Here is a 25,014-nt window from a genome sequence, read left to right on the forward strand (position 1 = left end):
ATGTGTGTGTCCAGTGAGTGATGCGACAGAGGTGTAGTTTGATGCAGTGTTTTACTTGGGAGAGATAATAAAAGTGTGGCAAGAGCCTTGGCACAAATGAAAGTATTGACGGAGCAGCCTCTGGCCAGTAAGAGGAGAATCATAGAATAATAAAATCATAGAGTTGGAAGAGACCTTGTGGGCCATCCAGTCCAACCCTCTGCCAAAAAACAGGAAAATCACATTCAAAACACCCACGACAGATGGACATCCAGTCTCTGCTTAAAAGCCTCCAAAGAAGGAGCCTCCACCACACTCCAGTGCACCACACTCCAGTTCCACTGCTGAACAGCTCTCACAGTTAGGAAGTTCTTCCTAATGTTCAGGTGGAATCTCCTTTCCTGTAGTTTGAAACCATTGTTCCATGTTCTTGTCTCCAGGGCAGCAGAAAACAGCTTGCTCCCTTCTCTCTCTGACTTCCCCTCGCATCTTTATACATGGCCCTCATCATGTCTCCTTTCAGCCTTCTCTTCTGAAGGCTAAACATGCCCAGCTCTTTAAGCTACTCCTTATAGGGCTTGTTCTCCAGACCCCTGATCATTTTAGTTGCCTTCCCTCTGGACACATTCCAGCTTGTCAACATCTCCCTTCAATTGTAAAACTCACTCCCTAAGGACATCAGGCAGGCCCCAACTCTGGCACTCTTCAGGAGGAGCATGAAGACATGGTTGTTCCAGTGTGCCTTCCCGGAATAATGATGCCATTGCACTTTGTCCTCCAAAGCACTTTACACTTTTAGGTCTGCTAATATGTCTTCCACAAAAGCCACTATCACCTCTTCATCCAGGCTTCAGCACTATTCCAATTTTAATTTTTACATTTGGCCTTCCCACAGTTTTAACTATATGTTGTCTTATTGTTAATGATATATGTTTATTGTTCATGTTTTATTTTAATTGCGTGTATTGTTGTGATTATTGCCTGTATTGTTGTGTTTGGGCTCGGCCTCATGTAAGCCGCACCGAGTCCCTTGGGGAGATGGTAGCGGGGGACAAATAAAGTGTTGTTATTATTATTATTATTATTATTATTATTATTATTGTGGTGTCCAGAATTGGACACAGTATTCTAGGTGTGGTCTGACCAAGGCAGAATAGAGGGGTAGCATGACTTCCCTGGATCTGGACACTATCCTCCTATTTATGCAGGCCAAAATCCCAGTGGCTTTTTAAGCTGCTACAGCACATTTTTGGCTCATGTTTAATTTGTCCACAAGCCAGATGTCCTCCATTCTGTATCTTTGCATTTTATTTTTTTCTACCTAAGTGGAGTATCTTGCATTTGTCCCTGTTGAACTTCATTTTGTTAGTTTTGGCCCATCTCTCTAATCTGTTAAGATCATTTTGAATTCTGTTCCTGTCTTCTGGAGTAGATATCCCTTCCAATTTGGTGTTGTCTGCAAACTTGATGATCCTGCCTTCCAATCCTTCATCTAAGTCATGAATAAAGATGTTGAACAGAACTGGGACCAGGACGGAGAAAGGGAAAGCAAAGCAAGCATGCAGGAAGTAAGGGAGAAAGGGAAGAAAGAGGCAGAGACAATTTTTATTTTTGAAATTTACTAGTAGCTGCGTCATCTCCCACCCTCGGCTTATACTTGAGTCAATAGGTTTTCTCAGTTTTATGTGGTAAAATGGTAATATGAAATATATATGGTAATTTGAAAAGAAAGCGGAACAAGGGAAAACGTGTGATGGGGGTAGGGAAATCGTTCATTTTCAAATGGGGCATTGCAACACTGAAGGGAAAAACAACAAGCCCCAATACTTTACTTATCATGTATTAAGTCCTAGGTCTCTTCTGAAAATCAACCTAGCCGTTTCTAAAGCTGGTCTTCGGAAAATATGGGAGTGCCTAGTTGCAAATAATTAGCTACATGTAATGTATTTCTTTTTCCAGTAATGAAGATAGAATTAAATTACACTTACAATAACTTAACAAAGGCTAAATTCACTAGTTTCTGGGTTTAACTGAAAGTTCATGTTATTTTTGCATGTGCAATGGCTTCACTCTTTCCATGTACCAAGGGGGAACTCTAGTATTCTCCCTATCTTTCTTTCAGCTCCAATCTTGAGGAGCAACATATTCTAAATAAAAATCACTTTAAAAATGGTGGAGGGGGAATATATGATCCAAAATCTGATTCATGCTGTCCTTCTGCCTTGTGGTGAGTGTTGTTTAGGCAACAGCAAATGAAATGGGGGAGAGAATGTGCTTTGAAGCATTCACATTTCTTCAGGTAATTAAAAGTACCTATTTAGCTATTTTTGTGAAATGAGGAGGTAACGTTTAAAAATTAGAAACACAACAATAGCTAACTATAATTTTGCCCTTGGAATTCTACCTCTTAGATAATTGTGCTACAAAACAATTTCCAAGATATGGATTTAATTATACTTTTCAGCCTGGAACACACAGATTGGTGGACAAAGGTGACTAATATCTCTGGGTTGTCATGGACAGATCGTTTTCTAATCAGGACTAATCACAGCTACAACCTACCCTGTAGGGATAGAGGACCTATTGAAATGGTCCAGTTTTAAGGCGAATAAAGATTCCAGGAGGTCTTATGATTACATCACATTAGAGTTCTAATGCGTAGGCCCATGTTTCCCTATCACCTGGTTTGCTCCTGCAGAATTCTGGGAAATGTAGTTTAGGAAGCCAAGGACCTTTCTGGCTGAGAATTCCAAAGGCTCCACTACACTACATTTTCTAAAAGTCTGCAGAAGCAAAATGGACAGGAGAATGTGTACCTGTGCTTTAGAACTGTGATTACATTTTAATTTCAATTATTGACCAGGGTGTCAACAGGATCATCAATAATACCAGTCATAGAACAATCTGATAATGATATCACATTAGATACTGTTATTAGAGTGATCTTTAGCTGGTATTACCAATGATCCTGTTGAACTCCTGGTCAATAATTGGAATTAAAATGTAACCAGGGCTATTAACACAATTGCCTCTAAATGTCCTCTCCAGCCTATTACTAACCAAGCTCCTTGGTATACCTTCATGAAGCAGAAACAAAAAATATAAAGACTAGAGCACAAATGGTGGAAAACTCAACTTCTCTGCAACAAGACATGCTATGGAGAACATCTCTGTTCCTATAAGGTGGCAGAACATGCAGCCAAAAAAAAAAAGCTTTCTTCTCTGTGAATGTTGCATCTCATATTAGCTGAGCTAATTAGGATGGTGAGAGGTCTAACCTTGATACCCTCCTCTCTGAACTTGCTATTAAAATCTGCATTGGTTCACTGAGATGCCTTCAGTGACCATTTTGCTGGTAAAATGTCCTGCACAAAAGCCAACTTAATATGCTGTTATTGGAGCAGAAGTCAATAATGGGAACACCTAGGAACTTCCTGAGTCATATTACACGAGATCAAATGGCTAGTACTGCTGATGTAAACAAGATGCTGGGGCAAGTAAGGAAAACAACCTGTTTACTTGATCCCCATCCCTTTTGGCTGACAGGAGACACCATTCAATGTTAAATACAATACATTAGTAATGCATCTCTCAAGGAACTTTCCACCCTGTTAAAAGAAACTCCTGCTGAAAAAGACCTTCATAATTATATACCAGTATATATATTTTTTTCTTTTGGGTAAAGTGGTTGAAAAGTTAGTTGCCTTCCAATTCCAGGTAGTCTTGGATGACACATACTTCCTTGATCCATTTCGAAATAGCTTCAGAGCAAGATACAGAGTTGAGACTGCTATGGTCACCTTAAGTAAATATATCACACCCATACTAAAATCCCTCAATACCAATTAGTTCTGGGCAAAATACAAAGTGTTGGTTTTGTCATTTAAATCCCTCCTTGGATTGGGCCCAGGTGCATATATGTCCGCGGGAGACATTTACCCAACAATGACATTTTTCTTTAGTTGCTTACAGGCACTGAAATCAATATTGTTGAACTACAGCTTCGGCCCCCCAGGTGTTTTGGACTTCAACTCCCATAAATCCCAGTCAGCTCTCCGGCTGTTAGGAATTGTGGAAGTTGAAGTACAAAACAACTGGAAGGCCAAAGTTTGCCCGTGCCTATCCTAGACCCTCACCACTAAATATGTTATCTATAATTGATGGGGCTTTCAGTCCAACTACATCTGGGGACTCACAGGTTGAGAACCACTGCTCCAAGGATAGCTCAATGGCAATTGCAATAGTTTTCTGAGGCCGAGAATGTGTGACTCATCCAAGGTCATCTAGTGAGCTTCCATGGCCAAGCGAGGAATCGGTTCTTGCTCTTTAGAGTGGTAATCCAATGTTCAAACTACTGCAACATGCTGGAATATATATGCATATCAATCAAACTATGAATATTTATTTAATCAATTCAATATTGAAGTAGTCTTGCAGGAGAGTCACTCTTCTGAGAAGTACTTTCAAATAAAGAGCTGGTAGGACTCATCCAACACTTTGTGGAGCTACTCCACACACACTCAGCTAGCAATTTGAAGTGTGGAAAACAATATAAAAAGTAGTGGGAAAACAGGATTTCAAATTGAGAGGATCTGGATCTTTCATACAGTTACATGAATACTGGGGTCAACTACATAATAAAAATCCAAAAGAACTGTAGATAGCATGAGATTCTTGGAATATAGTACCATTTGCACAATTCAATCTATAACAACCATTAACGCCACTCAGTGATTTTTTAAAAAAAACTTGCACAAACACTGCCATTCTAATTCAAACATCATTTAGTAGGGAATATCCCAGCTGAACCACCCTCAGTCCCCTTGGAGAGAGAGGGTGGGTTATTGTTTGTTTGTTTTTTTGTTATTATCAGACTTACAAATAAACACATGGAATATGTCTTCCAGTTTGACCTTATTACACAGAGGAAATGCCTGGTCAGATAATGAAAGCCATAAAGTGGCTGTGCAAGACTTCTGGTAACAATCTATAATCAAATAATAGACTCCCAAACATTTTGATCCAGCCCAGCATTTTAAGTACCATTTGTTTTAATAGAAAACAATAGGGCTGTATAATGTTTAATTTTGACTAGATTGTGCCCTCTGCACAAGGGAAGTGCCTTTAGTCTGCCTCAGTCTTCAGCTAATTTAGTGTCCCCCTTAAACTCTGCTTTTGATTTTAGCAAATATATGTTAAAATAGTCAGACAGACCAGAATTATGGTAAACAGACTCAAATGCAGTTGGGGTTGAGTTTACCTGCAGTTTGAGATCCTATATAGGACAAACTTTACTGAGGACGAACCTAAAAAATGTTTGTTTTCTGGGGGAAAAAGGTTGATGCATGCATCCCCCTGGATGTACACAAAACACATAAATCTATATCCCCCCCCCCCCCCCCACATGTGCATAATCTATTTAGCCACAGAATCTGGGTCAAATAAATGAAGGAACAGATTTGCTTTCCAGTTGCCTGGGCTTACACAGCTGGGTGGATCATCAGTCAAACATATTTTGTGCAACTGAAAGCCTTTCCTTTCACCCCTTTGCAATCTAAAAGCTGTGGGCGGTTGTAAAACTTCTCCCTGACTCTACTGTCTATTTTCTCAGGGCTGACAGCAAAGGCTGTATAAATGCTGGATTCTCATGAAACAAGCTCTGCTTACAGGTGAACGTAGTGTGCTTCCTTATGCCCCAAGGGTTTTGCTAGGGAGGAGCTAAATCCCTGAGCTCAGGTGTAATTCTTCTGCATATATGCTCCACCTTAATCTTCCTGACTCTTGCTGTAGGATTTCTCTGAACTGCTGAGCACACAGAGGGGGAGAGAGAGGAAGTTCTTTAGTCTCTTCTGCTTTGAGGACTGACTCAGCCAAAATGGGTTGAAAAACTGTGGCAGTTCACAACGAAGTCCAACAGTAGGAGAAGAACTATGGATATGGTCATGAATATGGTAATATGCCACTGCTTGTTCTCTGTGTGGAATGAGTGAGAAAGGGGGTGCATACCCTTTTGCTGTTTAAACAGTTCTTTGGTTGGTTAGAAAGCTGGTTGTAATTTTTCATGGCTCATTAGGATGTAGTGGAAAGCAAATTGAATGGGGTTTTGTATAATACAAAACCAGATATGGTTTTGTATTATTAATTCTGTGAAGATGTATTGGGGCTATGTTGAGTTGGCTGTGGGTCCCCTCCCCTTATGAAAAGGAATAGCAGTATGTGGAACTATCATTCTTGTCCAGTAATTCTGTTGAGTTGGCTAGAATTGATTTACCAATCCATGCACTCACCTGTTTAACTTGTGATGCAGTGGAAAATAATATATGAACACTACCTTGACTCCCTAGTGTAGTGGTGTCCAACCTTTGGTCCTACAGGCATTTTAGACTCCAGCTCCCAGAATTCCTTTTCTTTGGACAAGCTGGAAAAGGTTTCTGTAATTTGAATTCCAAACACCTGAAGGACCAAAGGTTGGGCACCTATGATCTTGAGGTAACAGAGAGTGGAAATGAATGGAGATAAATGAATGGATTAACTAGTGTTGAGTGTTGGGTGTGGAAAAGTAGCTATTCTAGCTATGTACAGAGATTTGTCAGTAAACACGCAAAGAGGACCCCATGTCCTTGAGGGAATTGCTGGTTATGCATCCTGGGTGGGATGCAGCGATGAAACAAATTTATCTGCACTGTAGAAGTACCACAATTTGACAAACTGCCATGACTCAATAGTATGGATTCCTGGGAGTTGTAGTTTTATAAGATCTTTAGCCTTCTCTGCCAAAGAGTGCTGGTGCCTCACCAAACTACAAATCCCAGGAGTCCATAGCATTGAACCATGACAGTTAAAGTGATATCAAACTGCAGAAATTCTACAGTATGAATACACCCAAAGTTTCAGGCTGTGATAAGTCCTCTTGATGTGTTCTCTTGTGTGTGCCTTCAGATTGTTTTTAACTTATGGGAATCCTGAGGTTATCACAGGGTTTACTGGGGCTAAGTGTGTGAGAGTCACCTAGGCATTTTTTAATGTCTGAGCAGGTATTTGAACTCTGGTATCTAAAGCCATAGTCCAACACTAAAACCTGTTAGGTTTCATTTAACCCCACTGAGCTGACTGTGAATGTGGTAGACTTGTGTCATCTCTCTTAGGGAGGGCCACACTCCTCAATGCAGTCAGTACTAAACACAAGATTCATTTCTTATTAAACTTGTCTGCGGCTGGCTGGTGGCTGTTAGCTTAACAGTGCTATGCGATACATGCACACCTTTGCAGCTGCATTTATTTTGGCTGTGAAACTAACTGAATAACCTTTTTTCATTTTGAACTTTTGAGAGAGTTTGGGTGGCCTTGCTGGGAAAACCTGCAGGAGAGGCTACTTCCTGGCCCCAGTATGTCATCAAACATTGTCTTTGGCACCTGACGCATGTGGCAAATTTCCAGTCAATTCTGCCTGCCGGGGTCAGAGTACTACTGCCTTGATTAAACAAATGATAAATGGAACATGTTCCTCTTTAGAAACACCAGGCCAATAATGTCCCTGAAGACAAGCTGTAAGTAAGCTGTCAGAAAACAGCTTTTCATGGAATTCCCCTGCCGAGAAAGTGCAAAAACAGGGTTACTGCTGATTTTTTTAAAAAAGCAGTGAATATAACAGCCACAGAACATTTGCAAAACTTTAAACTGGGTGATAAAGACACTGACGTTGTTGGAAAATGTTTGTATCTCAGCCCAGGTGTTAATAAAAATTGAGATTTATCAAGAAATCTGAAGAAAATAAAGACTTGGAAAGTCAGCTATGAAGGAATTACAGTTGTCCCTCCTCATTTGCGGTTTAGATTTTTGCAATTAGATTATTAACAGATTTGATTTAAAAAACGTCCTCACTAGGAAACTCAAGGTTCTCCAGCATGCCTCCATGGTCAGTTTCCTCCAGTCATGGTGGAAGACCTAGAATTTTCTGGGGAGACCACCTCTCTAGGAATTTCTAGTGCTTCGGTGCAATTCTATATTCAGCTTCCAGTGGAATTTGACTGTAGAGTCATGCTGGAAGAATTTCTAGAGGTATGTTTTCTCAGGCAATTATTTATTCCTTCCTGAATTGGAATAAAAACTGTGTTCCTGACTTGCTCTTTTGCTTTAAAACAAACAAAGTCTAGTGAGTTCTGACCTATTTTTGGTTAGAGATGGATTGTTTAGTTCTGCACTGAAAACCATGAGTATTGTCATGCTAGCCCCAAATGTTTTGGCTGTCGATAGCCCCTGATCATAGAGCAGTAACCCACTGAAAGCTTCTTTGGGGTTGACAGAGGGGGCCCATTTCAACACCAAATTTAGACTTGGCTGTTCATTCATGCCTTTGGGACTCAGTGATCACATTTTGGTCTTTGTCTAGTGAATTGGTTCTCAACCTGTGGATCCCCAGGCCTTCAACTCCCAGAAATCCTAACAGTTGGTAAACTGGCTGGGATTTCTGGGATTCGTAAGCCAAAACGCCTGGGACCCACAGGTTGAGAACCACTGGTCTAATAGGTTAGTGGTTTTATTTGTTTAGGCCAAATGGTTTTAGTCTAGTTTTAGTTTGTTTTTATGTCCTGAGGAACCCAGTCTGAGATTATATGATCAGGCATCTCTCCCAATCTTTTTTTTTCTTCAAAATTTATATATGGTGCTAGAAGTTCTAATTCTAAACCTTTTTTAGTGTCTCACTTTCTGCAATCTTGGAAATTTGAGAACTGAAGCAAAGTTTTACTTAGAGGAGCAGAATACTTATATGGCAGCCAATGCATTCATTTTGCATTCATTCTCGGTAGCTATATTCCAGCTCTATAAACTTTCCTTCCAGTGCTGCTTAATCAGTTAAGTCAGATAATAGATTGCAAAGCTCAGGAAGAAGAGAATGTTAGTGATGTCAAATTGATTACCAAATGCAATTACATTTGACAAAGTGACAAGTAATAAACGGGTCAGAAAGGGAATTTAAATATTTCTAGCAGCAAGGTGCTCCCAGTGGTAGAAGTTCCAGCAACAGGGGGCTTAGCAGCATTGGGTATGCACGGATGCACTGCCTGTGGTGATGGTAGTATCCATAGAACCCTTCACAAACAGACAACTTTGTGGTATTCACACTGTCATTCCAGCTGTGGTCCAGATATAAAATCACAACATTAAACAAAGAAAACCACCTTATTTATAGTTTGGGATCTGGAGTCTTTATTCTAATGAGAACATTCCATAATAAAAGAAGCACCTGGTTTGCAATAAAGAACTATAAACAGTGCTGTGAATCTAAGTTGATTTTAAAGTATGCACATTGATATTGTGCCTGAGCTACAGAAACAATGGTGTTTATTTTATCTTGGCTTCTATTGATTGTAGTCATAACTCTGTGCAGTGTTTTGGAAGCAAATCAGAAGGTTTGGTTTATCTTTCCTTTATGGCATTGTTAATTGTATACACATTCCAGTTTTGACTATTCTCTGGCAGAAGGGGCTGTAGGATCGTACAGTTGGCTGCTCTAGTGTAATTGGAACAATTGAAATATCTCCTAGGTGCTTTGCGTCACACTGTGTAATGGGGAAATAATGGAGTTGACTAAAAAGGGTTATTCAAGAGAAGCAGTTCAGGATTTAATAAGTTGGATGCAATTACCCAGAATTCAATAACAACTCAGGACAAGGCTCAGCTGTGTTTTCTTTTCATTAAAGGCATCCATGACTGTCCTTTAGCATAATGGATGTTCTGTCCATTTTACCTTACTTTCTGATCTGATAAGTTATACCCTAGTAGTGCAGTTCCTTTGCACAGGGCTGTGGTTAACATCCCTCATACCACAATAACAGATAACAAAATTCATAAGACAGTTCAAGATACACATAAACCTTAAAAAATGCATATCTGGGAGAAATATTCACTAACATGTTTTATGCTGTGATTTCCTGCACAGAATTCTGGGTTTCCAGTAAGGGATTCTATAGTCTTTTAAATAGTGGCTAGTTTACTATAGAATAAAAAGAGCCAAGGCATCTTTTTTGTGTAGGCTAATGCAGTCCCTAAATTTTGAGATATCCTAGGATCTACATTTGGGATGTGCTAGGGCAACATTTTCTTTTAAACAGTTTATATTTTCAGAATGTGGGGAAAGCTACTATTTACACCAGCCTTCTCTTTAGCACTAGTCCTAATTATAAATTTCCCAGGGTCTTTGTGGAAAGTAAACAGGGGTCCCAGTACTTATAGGTTCTGGGTGGGCACATTTATGAACTACTTGTCATTCTGATGTTTTAGAGATCATTTGGAATTAATCTGGGCTAACTCCAGTTCAAGTGTTACTGTAGTTCAAGTATTGCTCTGTTTACTCAATTAGACCTAATTAATGAATTATTAATTAATGCTGTGTCATTCTTGTGTTTTCCCTTGGACTTGCTAGCTATTTGGTTCAGAATTTCTGAATCAAGACTGCAAATAACAATTACACATTCTGTTCTTGGCTTTTTTAGGAAAGAACTGAGGACTTCAAGGCACTGCGAGCAAAGTTTCAAAATGATTCTAACTTTTCCAATACATTGCTATTACCTGCAAAGAAGCCTCCTGTAGTGACCAGACCACAGCAAAGATCTGATGGCAATTCACTGCCCCGTCCCAAACCGAAACCCTTGACCCACATACAAGTTCCAGAAATCATTCCACGGCAAAGTAGTGATGGCAACTCTACATCTTGTCCCAAACCGTTGGCACCCATACAAGTTGCAGTTCCTGAGCAAAAGACCGAGAAGTTCAGCTACATATCTCAACCATCTGAAATAACACCAGTCAAACCTAGGGCTTTGCCAAGGGTTAGGCTTCGGGATTTGTCTCAGGTAGGGAAGAATAGTGATAGGAAAGACTCAGACTTTCCAGGGACTCTTGGTCAAAGACCTATACCGGGGGCAGACCTGCAAAAGCAACGTCCATCATCTTTTGTTCACCCTGAAGAAATTTTGTCAGGAAAACCTACTTTCCAGAACACTCGTAAACTTTGGGAAAGTGCTTCATCATTGAACATTGAGCAAAAGTCTTCTACAGCACCACCACAGTATCCAAATAGGACAACTTCCCTGGGATATCTAAAAACTGCTAATGATGTTACTGATGTATCAAAGGATAAAGCCAAAAGTGTTGAAAATGAGCAAGCACCAAAGAACCCTTCTCAATGTGAACCAACTCAGTTTCTCATAGTTTCACCTCCAGTGCCACCAAGAAATCCCATGACCATAGACAAAGTAGCATGTGAAGCTGTAAAGCCTACTGATTCCTCCATAAACACTAATGACTTAAACAAGGCAAGCATGACTCTGCACTGTTCAAATGGTAAGTACATTTTTGCAATATAATCTGTGAAGGCAAAGTATAGCTCTTGTTTCACTTCAGGTAGGTGTGGAAATTGATAAGGGAGCTATCAACATGGCAATAGCCAAATTTCAGGCTGCATGTTTCCCAGTCTTTCAGAATTGTGCATGAAATATGCATAAATGATATATATTCCATTTTGTAGAGAAATGTTTTAAGTTATCACATGTGGGAGACTATAAATATTTTCCTGCAGTGTCCCAGAACTGTTGTATGTGCTTTCAGGTCAACTCCAACTTACAACAACCTTATCACAGAGTTTCTTGGTAGGATTTGTTTAGAAGGGGGTTGTCATTGAAATCCCCTGCGGCTGAGAGTGTATGACTTGCTGAAGATTACCCAGTGGGTTTCAATGACTGGGCAAGGATTGAATATCTAATCTCCCAGTCACTATGTCACTATGCGGTGCAGATCAGTATGATATCTGTGCCCACTGGCTACAATTATTTCCCTCTTGGAATGCTTTGGGGATTGAGTCCATTCCACAAGCCACCACTTTGAGTAGCACTTTTGTATGGAATAGCAATCTAAAGATTTGGGTAGGAACAAGGGAGAAGAGAAGCCATCTCACTTATAACCTCATCACATGGAGTCTGGGCTGTGTTCCATGCACTTTAGAAGCTGAGTCCCACAGAAGCCATCACATGATTTAAGGGCATTTATGGTGGGACTCCTGTTCTGCAGCATATGGAAACAGAGTCCTGATAGCATTTTCAGGAGTCAGGTTAAAAAACACAGGGAAAGACAGGGAAAGGATGTGGGATGGCTGGCCATTCCAAAAGACAGCCCTTGATGGTAGGGAAGTAAGACGATTCCTTCCACTTTCCCCTGCTTTCCTCCAGCTTGTGGGATGAAGTCCTAAGTTATATAATTTTTAATGTTTGAAAAACTCTTTTTGGTTAAATGTAATCCTTGGTTTTCCATAATCCCTGGTTTTCCACAGGTCACAGTTTATGATAATGGATATTGGAAGGTTCTTGAAATTAGTATTCACTGCAATAATTGCAGACAAGAGGAAGTGGGTAAATGTTTAATGAACCCTTTTATGAAAGTAAATGTTTGGAAGAATCTTATAGTTGTAGAGGCGGTGGACGGTCTGTAATAGAGGAAGTAATATTAAACTTCTTTGCGCTAAAGGTCTCCCTCCCATTGCTTGCAGTAGAAGGGAATTCCTTATGCCATCATGCTAGCAGTATTTCATGCTCTGGTTGTGGGCATGCCCAGGAATAAGCAATTCTTTAGGTCCTCACCTGGGTTACCAAGCCTGGATACTCGTGGCCATATAAAAGAGGGCAATTGTTCAACCCTACTTCTGGGAAAGCTACAGAAGTGGAAAACTTCAACACCATCCCTGATGAACATTTCTTGTTGTCTGCTGTCTCTCCACACTTTCTCAAAGGCAACTGATTTGCTATCTAATGCCTCTAAGAACTTTCTAAGATAGCAGGTAATCTGAACACAGTTTCCCCTGCTGTCATTCAAAGCTAAAGCTTTGAAATAACTATCCCAGGCTTCAGATTGAAGTGAGTTCTTCATAAATATTAAGTGGTTTGTCTGTTGTCATGGTTACTGTGGAGTAAAAGTGATGTGACTCCACAAACTAGTGTACAGTACTTAAAGGCAAAGGTTATGGCTGAAGGCAATCATACACAGCCTTTGAGAACCAAATTGAGGAAGCTGGCATTCTGATTTGACATGCTTTACTTACAAAATCTAGAATGAATGCCAAACATGAAGAAGAAAATGATCAAATTTTTTGTTTTGTTCTTTACCGGAAACATTTGCCTTTTACAGAAACTTAACATTAAACAACAGTTTTGCCAACCTACAATGGAATGCAAGTGACTAATATGAGAAGATTTTCTGTTGTATGTATTCCAGGACATTGTGTTGGCTAACTTTTTGTTTTGTACTGTTGCTACAGGACTCTTGATTCTATTTTAAAGTTTCATATCATATTCATATTTGTACTGTACATAAGAGCTTTTAATGGTTGTAGTTAAAATGTCTCTGGGGCCTCTTCCACACAGCTGGATAAAATCCCATATTTTCTGCTTTGAACTGAAATATATGGCAATGTGTACTCAGATAACCCAGTTCAAAGCAGATATTGTGGGATTTTCTGCCTTGATATTCTGGGTTACGTGGCTGTGTGGAAGGGCCCTGAGCAACAGAAGAGTGGTAAACATCTTCTTTCTTTTGAGACAGTGACTTTAAGATATAGAATTCACTGATTCAGAGAGTCACTCTAGGGAAACCAATTGCCCACCTGTTTATCCTCATTTCTCCCTCACAGAGTGAAGTCATGTTTGCTTGCCAACAGGTTTCAACTCCTATGCCAAGCATTGCTTTGGCATTGACAGGTGGAATATGATTCATTAAAGGAAGTTCTAGGAATGGGGTCCTGTAATGGTAGGCTGTGTGAATGCTTTCTTCTTTTATTGAGAGTGAAAACTTGGTGAGGCAATCAATATCATGAATGTTCTACCCTTATATCCGAACTGCAGATTTCCCTATTGAAGATGGGATAGTAATCTTCTAAGGTGTCTTGTATGAGTGTCAGACCAACCACAGGATCAATTCCATGGCCAAGTTTTGAATAAGTGTGCTAAATGTATCATGTGAAAAATAATCAATCTGATTGAACTAGATAGATTTAGATCTGATAGAAGTAGAAGAAAAATTGTTTGGATTCGTCACAACATTCAGATAGCTCACACATCCCTTAACTAAAATATAGAAATCACTATGTTTATTTCTCTCGTCTCCCCATATAGCATGGCAGTCTTCTCTTAACTCTGGGGTAGAGGGACAACCTCATGGTGAAGAAACCCACCTTTCAAAAGCCAAATCACTTCCATCTATTATACCACCTCATACTGAAAAACAGCATGATGGGAGAGAGACTAAACTTCCAAAAATCAAGCCACTTCCATCCATTAAATCTCTTGGACCTCCTCCAAAAAAACCACCAAGGCCTCCTAAGGTAGACCTTTGTAACTTCCAGACGATCCTTCATGGTAAGACATTCTGTATTATCTACTTCCATTTTGAACACTGAAAAAAATAATTTTTATTTACAGATGTAGAGGATTTAAGGGAGAAAAGTGGGCTATATCCAAGAATGTGAAATCTTTGCTATGTCTCATTTTGGTACCATTATTTTTCTTGTACTTATCCTGGAAAGCATTGTTCAGTTACTTAAAAATATGTTATGGCTCTTCTTATTCATCGCTATTCAGTAAGCAATGCTGTTGAATGACTTTCTATGGTTCAAACATTACAAAGCTTGGCTATATTTTTTCCTATCCTGATATATATTCTCAAGAGTATCATGCCACCCTTGGTGAATTACTGATATGCCCTTGAACAATGCATTTTTCTCCCAATCCTTCATTCTGTTGTATCCAGTGGTGTTAAAAGTAAATTCTAAAGTTCAGGAAAGTCTCTACCGCAGCACCCCTGTAGAGAGTCCAACAATGTAGGCTGCTGGTTGATATAAAGCAATATGAAGCAATAGTTTTCATCTCCACATGGGGAAAGTGTTTTTGTAAAACTAATGGATATTACCCAAGCCATTCTAAAATACTTTGGGTTACAATTGAGATCTCATAACAGTACACTGTTGCTTAGAAAGTCAACTTGCCCTCCTGGTACTGTGGAAGGAATAGGAAAACCTGCAGTTGTGTGACAGCTAATGTCATTGTCTTGGCTCATCACAAAGTCCTTGGGTTCAACCCTGCAAGCTCTGGCTCCACTATACTACTGGTTTTAGCTCTGCATTGAACCCCTCAGAAATAATGTTGGATACAAGGATGTGAAGTTTTCCATGACCGGCAAAGGCTATCAGCTTTAATAGATCTTGAAAAGCATATACTGAAAGCATCTACCTTCAATAAAATGATGGCTAAGTTGTTGTTCTGAGAAAATCCTTTCCAGCAGAAGATCAGAAACATATTCATGGGAAGCCACAGCTTTTTGGGATCCTTTTCACAACTTCATGAAATGGGTCAAATTTGGTGCCATGCACTGGTTTGCCTTCCCTTTTGCCATGGAGCCTGCTAGCTCCCATTCCATGATGCACATCTACTTCCTGCAGGGGCTCCAGGATAAAAGAGAAGGCAAACCAGTGCATGCTGCCACTATGGTGATGGGTGAGTCAGGCAGTGAAGGGCATGGGACAACGGGTTCCCATACCATGATGCATAGTGATTCTGGCGGCCCATCTGATGAGGTTGTTAATGTCATGGAATGTATACATGCCATCTAATATGCTATGATGTGAATTCCAATTTAACTGCTAATCACACCACACTGTTATAGTGCTATATTCTACTTTAAATGTCATGGCAACATCCTATGGAATCCTAGGATTTGCAGTTTAGAAAAGTGATATTTAGAATTAGCCAGAGAGCTCGTGGGCATTACTAGACTACAAACTCCACAGGATATTACCATAGCAATAAAATTATAATATAACAATGTAGTGTATGTTAAGGATATTAGTTGTACATGGAATACAACTGTAGAAATCAATAGAATTTATATTCATAATGAGAAATGTAGGTCCCTGTGATTTTAGTGGGCCACCTCTAAATATGACTAGAGCTGTATCAACCTGAACTAGTGTTGTGGCTGAATTGGCAAGGGCTGTTTGAGGCCACACCTTTCCCATCCCTAATTGAATAAAGCTACATTTAATTTCTCAGACTTACTGTGTGGCTATAACCATTGTCTGCATTATATTTTTGTTACTTATTTGTTTCAGAGGCTGTAGATGATGCATACATGACTCCCGAAATGTAAGTGTATATTTCTTAATTGTCCAGAAAACAGAGTTCCTAAGCCATACACAGAACAAGAAAGCAATGTTTAAAATTGTTTTGATTATAGGGAGAGCTAAAGATAGGATTTTATTGTACTCAATTTCTCTGTTATGGTGCTTGCAATTTTTGTGACCTACAATCATAATAATATTTTAACAGTGCACATGTTTTCAAAAAAAAATCCCCGAGTCAGGAATTCCATTATCCCATCTTTAGAAAGAAATATGATTACTTTTCTGTGAAAGGCCCTCTTATTTCCTAATTTCAGATATTGAAGTTCTCCTTAGTTGCCTTTCCAAAATTTAAAATTGGCACTATGAGCTACTCTTTTGTTCTAATAGTTACAGTTATTATTTTTTTATTAGTATATAATAGTTAAACAGAGACAGCAAGTAACAATGCGTACTCTAGATGAATTATCATCACCAGAGCCCCTGGTGGCATAGTGGGTTAAACTCTTGTGCCATCAGGACTGAGGATCAACAGGTTGCAGGTTCGAATCTGGGGAGAGTGTGGGTAAGCTCCCTCTGTCAGCTCCAGCCCCCCATGCGGGGACATGAGAGAAGGCTCCCAAAAGGATGGTAAAACATCCAAAACATCCAGGTGTCCCCTGGGCAACATCTTTGCAGACAGCCAATTCTCTCTCACCAGAAACCACTTGCAGTTTCTTAAGTTGCTCCTGACATGAAAAAAACAATAACAAAACACCATCACCACCACCACCACCACCATTGCTGCTGCCATCACCATTTATTTGTATAGCACCCACTAATGTGTTACAAGTAACACACAAAATATCCAGCCCTTTCAAAGGCATACAATAGAATAACAGAATCATATAGTTGGATTAGACCACATGGGCTGTCTATCCAATCCAACCCACTGCCATGCAGGAAAAGCATATTCAAATTACCACTTACAGATGGCCATCCACCCTCTGTTTACAAGCCTTAAAGGAAGGTGCTTCCACCATGCTCTGAGGCAGAGTGTTTCATTGTTGAACAGTCAGAAAGTTCTTCCTGATGTTCAGGTGGAATCTTCTTTCCTCTAAATTGAATTCATTGCTCTGAGTCCTAGTCTCCAGGGCAGCAGAAAACAAGTCTGCTTGTTCTTCCTTTTGACAACCTTACAAATATTTAACATATGCACATATGAAATACAGGGCAAGGAAGATAATATGCAAATATAAAACTATTCACTGCTATTACATAACAGATTATCAGATAGAATATATTTATTTATTTATTGGCATTTATATGCCACCCTTCTCACCCCCAAGGGGACTTAGAGTGGCTTACAAGTAAAAAGAAAATACAATATATTATATTATTATCATAGCAAAATAGTAATATTATATATTACATTGTACTATAACATTATGCTGTAATATTATTAGTAATGTTACATTTAATATAAAATATATAATTATATCGTATTATTATTAGTATTATATTGTATTACATTATAATATTATCAATATTATATGTATATACAATATATTATATTATATTATATTATATTATATTATATTATATTATATTATAAGCACAGTGCAGGAGACAAGATGGATCTGCCTTCCTGGCCCTTCTCTTCATTCTGATCTCAGAGCAGCGGTTGGTGCAACTATTTATATTCCCTAACTGGTGATCTTTGTGCAGGAACTGTAAAAAAACATACTGCCCCACATAACCTTCCAAATGTGGAATTGCTTAGGTATACGTTATGAGATTTCCATAGTAGACAGCTGGATGGTCGATGGGTGTATCCAGTAAACATGGAGGTTAATCAGAACTTTGTGGTGTTGCTGTATACTTCCAAGCCATTTCTGACATATGACAACTCTAAGGTGAATTTATCACAGGATTTTTTTGGGCAAGATTTGTTCAGAGGTTACCATTGCCTTATTCTGTGGCTGAAAGAGTGTGACATATCCAAAGAATTTCTGTAGCTTTCATGTATATTTGTTGGAAAGCAGCAAGTAATATACTTATTGATTAATTATCTCTTATTCAAATTTAAGTATTATTCAAATATTACATAATAGGTGAGGATTCTTTATTGTTCATTTTCATGTAACATACAATGTTTTCTAGCCTTCCCTATGGTCCAGCTCCCATATCCATAGGTTACTATGGGGAATACCATTGCTTTTACTATGCGGATCTTCGTTGCCAGTATGATGTCTCTACTCTTCACTATTTTATTGAGATTAGTCATTGCTCTCCTACCAAGAAGTAATTGTCTTCTGATTTCCTGGCTGGAGTCTGCATCTGCAGTAATCTTTGCACCTAGAAATACAAAGTCTGTCATGGCCTCCACGTTTCTCCCTCTATTTACCAGTTATCAATCAGTCTGGTTGTCATAATCTTGTTTTTTTATGTTTAACTGCAACCCAGCTTTTGCACTTTCTTCTTTCACCTTGGTTAGAAGGCTCCTCAGCTCCTCCTTGCTTTCAGCCATCAAAGTTGTATTACCCCAGCCTTGCATTCATCAAGCCCTGCACATCGCATGATGTGTTCTGCATACAAGTTGAACAGGTTGGGTGAGAGTATACAGCCTTGCCATATGCCTTTCCCAATCTTGAACCTGTCTGTTGTTCCATGGTCAGTTCTTACTGTTGCTACTTGGTCCTTATACAGATTCCTCAGGAGAGAGACAAGGTGATTTGGTATGTTCATACCACCAAGAACTTGCCACAATTTATTATGAGTTACATATTCTCATAATATGTCCAAAGTACAATAGTCTCAATTTAGTCATCTTTGCTCCTAGTGAGAGTATTAGAGGATCATCTCTTGTTCCTTCATGGCTGCCTTTCCAATGCTTTTTCTTCTTCTGCTATACAGTATCAACAACAACAACAATTTTTATTGATTAGCCAGTTGGCCATATCAAAAACAGACAGTGCAAACACAACATACAACATACGTCTGGTCCTATTAAAATAGAATACAGCTATATAGGAATTTAGGATTGAATCATCTCCAGACTGAGAAAGGTGGCATAGAAATGCAGTAAATAAATAAATAAATAAATAAATAAATAAATAACCCAGTCAAGGTATAAGAAAGCTTGTTTCAATATCTTTTTAGCCAAGTTATGTAAATTATCTGTGATCATTTTTTTAACTTCTTAATATTTGAATGTAGCCCTTTGCACTTTCTCCTTAACTTTCATCCATGGTCATTCCAGATCTTGGCTATTTTCTGCATGTAATATGGGGTTATGTATTAAATCGTTTATGTTCCTTCCCCCAGTTTTCATACCTATTTTCTCTGAGTCAAATGTTGCTTTCTGTATTATACATTTTAAATGTTGTTAGCCATGCTGCATCTCAATCGAGAGATAAAAGTGGGATTAAATAAATACATAAAGCTATATGAGAGAGCAGGTGATATTTATTTATCGTTTCAGAAGCAAATTGAGAATACAGTTATAATGTATTAAAAATCACAATTTTAAACTTGACATTATGCCAAATTTCCTTTAACCAGAAGCTGGCCACTTCAAGTGCTTCTGGTGTCGCTGTAAGAAGGTTTCTCATTGTGCATGTGGTAGGGCTCAGGCTGCATTGTAGTAAGTGATCTGTGGTTGCCCTTCTCCACTCTCACATGTTGTGGACTCTACTTTTTAGCCCTATTTTTTAAAGATTGGTTCTGTATCTCATGGTGGCAGAGCACAGTCTGTTTAGCACCTTTCAAGTCGCCTAGTGTTCTGTGTGCTGAGCAGGGAGTTTCTCATTCGGTATCAGCCACTGATTGATGTTCCGGGGTTTTATCTGCCATTTTTGCACTCTCATTTGCTGAGATGTTCCTGTGACTATCTCTGTATTTATTATTTATTTATTTATTTATTTACCACACTTGTACCTTATCCTTCTCACCCTGAAGGGGACTCAGGGTGGCTTCACAAAGGCAAAATTTGATGCTGTGCACACATATATATCTTCCTGTAGATCTTAGGAAGCTGGTTTTTGATTTAAGTCACTGGCATGCTTGCTGAGATCCAACTTTACTTTATTCCTTTATTTATCTATAAACAGAGGATGGGCCAGAGATGTCAATGCCATGGTCCTTTCATTGCTGGCTGCTCCTTCCCAGTAGGTAGTGGAATATCAGCTAAACAGTATCATTTCTTCAGTGGTGTTGGGCAGAGATATCCTGTGATAATGCAGCATGTCTCATTAAGAGCCGCACCCACTGTTTTAATGTGGTGAAATGTATTCCATCCTGGGCATGCATACTCAGCAGCAGAGTAGCAAAGAAGGTGATACAATGTAGCCTTATCTGCCCCCTTGCCATTCCGTTTCTCCACATTGTGTCCGGAGAGTTTCTTCTTGTCCAGAATATTGATTGTGCTTCAGAACAACAGGATATTATAGCACTCCCCATTCTTACAGAGTGAACCATACTTTCTCATTATCATCATGAAGACTTTGTTATATTTTAGAAATTCTTCTGATTTTTTTTAGTGCATTCCATTATTCAAATATGTTGGCTTCCAAGGACCCACAAAAACCTATTTTGGTATTTCTTTCTTTAGAAAGCATCTATTAGCAGAGCTTGAACTAGGACTCTGTCAATGTCTACAAATCATGACTTCATATTATCGATATAGTTTCACAAGCAGGATGCTTCTTAGTGTCAGTGGCTAGAGACCAAATGTGGTAGGGTGCTATTGGCTCCAACATCTCTTTTCATAGTCAATTTGTTGACCATGGTGAGAAGGGAGTGCAGGACTAGATCGGCCTCTGTTTTGATCCAGGAAGGGGCTTTGCATGTTTTATTGTAAGTACTTTCTTGAGTGAAATTGACTAGAAAATGCAGATATCTGGTAAAAAGACTAATTATTCATATATTACTGGTATTTCCTGCTTTGCTGCAGATTCAACTTTACTTTATTCATTTATTTATGTATTTGTTTTTAACTGGTACTTCTTTTACACTTGTAGTATATATACCATGGACATTGTAATATATATACCATGGACAATATACTCATATATTACTGGTATTTTCTGCTTTGCTGCAGATTCAACTTTACTTCATTCATTTATTTATCTATTTGTTTTTAACTGGTACTTCTTTTACACTTGTAGTATATATACCATGGACATTGTTCATGATGTATACACATGCTTTCAAGAAACTGACCCCCACACAATATTTTCCTTTACTTTTTCATTTGTTGACATTTCTGAAGTTATGGACTGTAAACGGTAAACACAGTACTAAGCTTAATCCATGGAAACTGAGACCTGATTTTATTGTTATCATTGAATGTCAGCAGACAAGGCTTCTGATGTTGTTTACACAGCAGTTGTAAGCTGAAGCGACATAAATGGAGGGCGGGGGCGGGGTGGTCTTTATTTAGACAGTTTTTTGAGTACACTTTCTGTTTTTGGGCCTTTTCCGCTATATGTGTGTGTGTGCGTGTCTTGGCTACCTAACAGTATGATAATCAAATAAATGTGCCAGTGTAAATCAAGACTGTTGCTACCAATTCAGCAAGATGTCTGTAAGCAGCTGAATAAACTAGAGACAGGAGGATTAGTGCAATAAAAGCTTTTAGCTCTTCAGAGGTTTGAGGAAATCTGTTTCAACCTGTTAAACAAAAAGACAAGACTCTACAATCTCATGTTGTTGGGTTCCAAGATAGCATTTCATGACTGGTGAGCTTTTCTAGAAGGATAAACAGCTTGTTCTTGTGTCATTGAGATAATGCATACACCAGATTGGTTGTCACAGGCAACAAAAAGGGAATGTTATTTTAGAGGAAAATGGATGTTACTTTGCAACCTTCCTTGACACTTGGCTGACTCCTTGGCTTCCAGTTTCCAACCCAGTTCAGCATCTGCTATCTTAAAAATATAACATTTAGTCCACGAATAAACTAGCTGAGCTGGTTCTTTGGGACCTGAATGTACATGGCACGTTTGGCTTTTGTCAGATCAAACTTTTGAGATAATTTACAGAGGCATCAGCCAAAAAATGCATTTCTAGTTTAGTGAAACAATATCTGGGTGGTTACCCAAGAAGGTGGGTAACATTTTACCAAAGTTAAATGGTATGCTGTTAAATAACCTTTTACTAAATTGTATGTTGTCTATGACATATTGTGATTGGTTATGATTTGATATTAGCATGTTGAAAAACTGGTTCTTAACAATACACAAGAGGAGGTCAGTCTACCCTCATTGCCTTGGACTGAGACAGTGGTGGCTTGTGTCTTTCCCAGCAACATATGCCCTACTGCCAAATCCAGAAAGCATCCAAGATTTCTGAAGTCAGAATCTGGAACACTCAGTTAAAAATAATTCTTTAGTGATGACTGAAGGGAAAATGATGATGATGATAAATTTTATTTTTACCCATCTCTCCCAAGGTCTTGATCTTTTGGGAAAGTTAACTGTGTGTTACTTAATTTTTTGTTACTTAATATATTTTAAATTAAATTAAGTGTTACTTTATTGATCAAATTAGTTTTTAAAGGAACTGTTTTAAAAGTTCTCTTTTAGTCATTTTTGTGTAAGTTTTGTTTCCCAGCTGTCAATTACTGTCACTGAAGTTATATTCTCTATTATCAACGTGATTGTTAGGAATAGGAATTATAGACTTATCACTATATATAAAATAGGAATGTCCTGTTGGTGTCTTACAAATGTGTACTTTCTCCTACGAAATCATTAGCCAGATTTGTCTGGTGTGGCATGACCACACTCAGTTCAGTGGTCAAAATAGAATTGTGCATATAGTGCATCACACATGGATACCATTGCTTATGGTCATTTATTGTGCATGGTTACACATTGATGCATATGCTTTCAGACCTGATAGTATTGGATAGCACAGTGGTGCAGTGCATTAGAAAGAAAATGTATTGCAACTGCTGCAGAACTCCATGAGAAAAGAACTTCATCTTTTCAATGTAGAATCATGTCCATTATATCCTAGCATTAGTAGGCATTGCTTTCATTCTGAATCTTTGTGATTAGTTCATTGGTAACATTGTATATGTCTATTTGTTTTCAGTTTGTGTACAAATTCTATGAATCAATTCCATTTGAACATATAAAGATTATTTAAAAAATGTCTTGTCACTATGTGTATTACTCTGCACTTCTTTGAGGAAGACAACTCATCTGAGTAATTTTAATTCTTTCACATTGGCATTATCTTACATAATTTCATTTTCTTTTAATTTTCTTTAGTACTGAAATTGAAGAATTGAGTACATATGAAGAAACGATGTCATGTCTGATCCATCCAGAATGTTCTAATTCAATTCATGAAGATAAATATAGTGAGTCTTACCAGCTGTTTTATTCATTCATGGATGATCTTTGGGATATGTTGCTAGTTGGACAGTAATTTCAAAGTCTGCAGCAAGGAGGAACTTGAGAACAGAGCTTTTGAAAGGCGGTCCCTGATAATGTATGAAATCTATAGATGTGAAGGATATTTTAGGGAAAGGGTACATTCTTTTAGTTTAATATATTTTTGTGCATGTTTTTATACACATACTCGAATTTTCATGCATTTATATAATGCATTTTTGTACATGTTCCAAAATGCATTTATGATCAGATGATCACAGTAGGAAAGGTGAACAAGTGCAAATATGACTGTTTATTTGAAATTCATATTTTGCTTCTAAGAGTGCAAAATGAATAAATGTATCCCACCATCCTAGCTGTTTAACAATTTAACATTATACCTTTCCCTCACATCTTTGACTGCATTAAGGCAAGCATCTACTCCATGAGGAATAACTTGACAATTAAAGTTGTAAATGGTGGTGCTTTGTCATGTAGATAAAAGTAAAGTCTAGTCGTGTCCGGCTCTGAGGAGTGGTGCTCATCTCCATCTCTAAGTCAAAGAGCCGACATTGTCCGTTGACGCCTCCAGGGTCATGTGGCCAGCATGACTACATGGAGCATCGTTACCTTCCTGCAGAAGTGGTACCTATTGATCTACTCACATTTGCATGTTTTCAAACTGCTAAGTTGGAAGAAGCTGGGCCTAACAGAAGGAGTTTACCCTTCTCCCCAGATTCGAACTGCCAACCTTTCAGTCACCAAGTTAATCAGTATATATCCATAATAATTTGTTTTTGTTCATACTAGGTATTTTCAACCTTTCTTCATAATGCTTTAGTCACCCTTCTGGTTTTAATACTGTTTCCTCCTGCTTTTATAGCTTTTTATCTTTTCTGTGTGACTGTATCATTTACCTCTTAAAAGTTAGCTCTTAAAAGTTTTGATGGGATAAAATTCATACATTCCTAGCCACTGATTACCTATATCTGTAATAAACTGAACTACAAATAGGGCAAGTAATGAATGCATTCTTGACTTTTCACTTTATAGGTCTGTATTTATACAGTTTATTTCTGGGGAAAGGTCATGATATTCAGCACACTATAATAATATAATTTTATTCTTATATCCTGCCACCATCTCCCCAAAGGGACTTGTGGTGGCTTACATGGGGACCAAGCCCACTATAAACAAGGGTTGCAAAGTAACATACTTAAGACATATAACATATAACTTGCAATAGTATCATAAGTCTAAAATAGTTTAAAATTGCTCAGATGGAAAATCCAGGTTAATGTAGCATTGTACTTGAAATGGAATATTATAAGGTGTGATTTTTTAAATGGTTTTATGGAAATAGATACAGGAAACAGCAGGGAAGATATACTAATTTGTGCACAATCTTGATTCCAGTTTCCAAAGCAGAAAAAAAAGAAGATATCAAGGTACATATTTTCAAGACTGTGGTTTAATGTTAGCAGTACAGAGAAGATGGGAAAGGAATGAATG

At 38.4% G+C, this 25,014-nt stretch overlaps 1 protein-coding gene across 4 annotated transcripts in view; it reads left to right on the forward strand.

The window, feature by feature from the left end:
• FYB2 (FYN binding protein 2) overlaps window positions 1-25,014 on the forward strand; it is a 71,762-nt gene that overhangs the window by 4,256 nt on the left and 42,492 nt on the right. The window contains exons 1-6 of one of the 4 annotated variants that reach the window (XM_067467871.1): window positions 5,671-5,930; window positions 10,473-11,322; window positions 14,139-14,381; window positions 16,130-16,163; window positions 23,398-23,489; window positions 24,919-24,950. In XM_067467871.1, the coding sequence (XP_067323972.1) occupies window positions 5,910-5,930; window positions 10,473-11,322; window positions 14,139-14,381; window positions 16,130-16,163; window positions 23,398-23,489; window positions 24,919-24,950 (1,272 nt within the window). In that variant the 5' untranslated portion in view covers window positions 5,671-5,909. Of the gene's footprint in view, window positions 1-5,670; window positions 5,931-10,472; window positions 11,323-14,138; window positions 14,382-16,129; window positions 16,164-23,397; window positions 23,490-24,918; window positions 24,951-25,014 lie in introns of those variants that run through there. The other 3 variants (XM_060773578.2, XM_067467869.1, XM_067467870.1) reach the window with 3 other exon arrangements.

The sequence above is a fragment of the Anolis sagrei genome, chromosome 4 (genome assembly GCF_037176765.1).
Source record: "Anolis sagrei isolate rAnoSag1 chromosome 4, rAnoSag1.mat, whole genome shotgun sequence".
Taxonomy (NCBI): Eukaryota; Metazoa; Chordata; class Lepidosauria; order Squamata; family Dactyloidae; genus Anolis; species Anolis sagrei.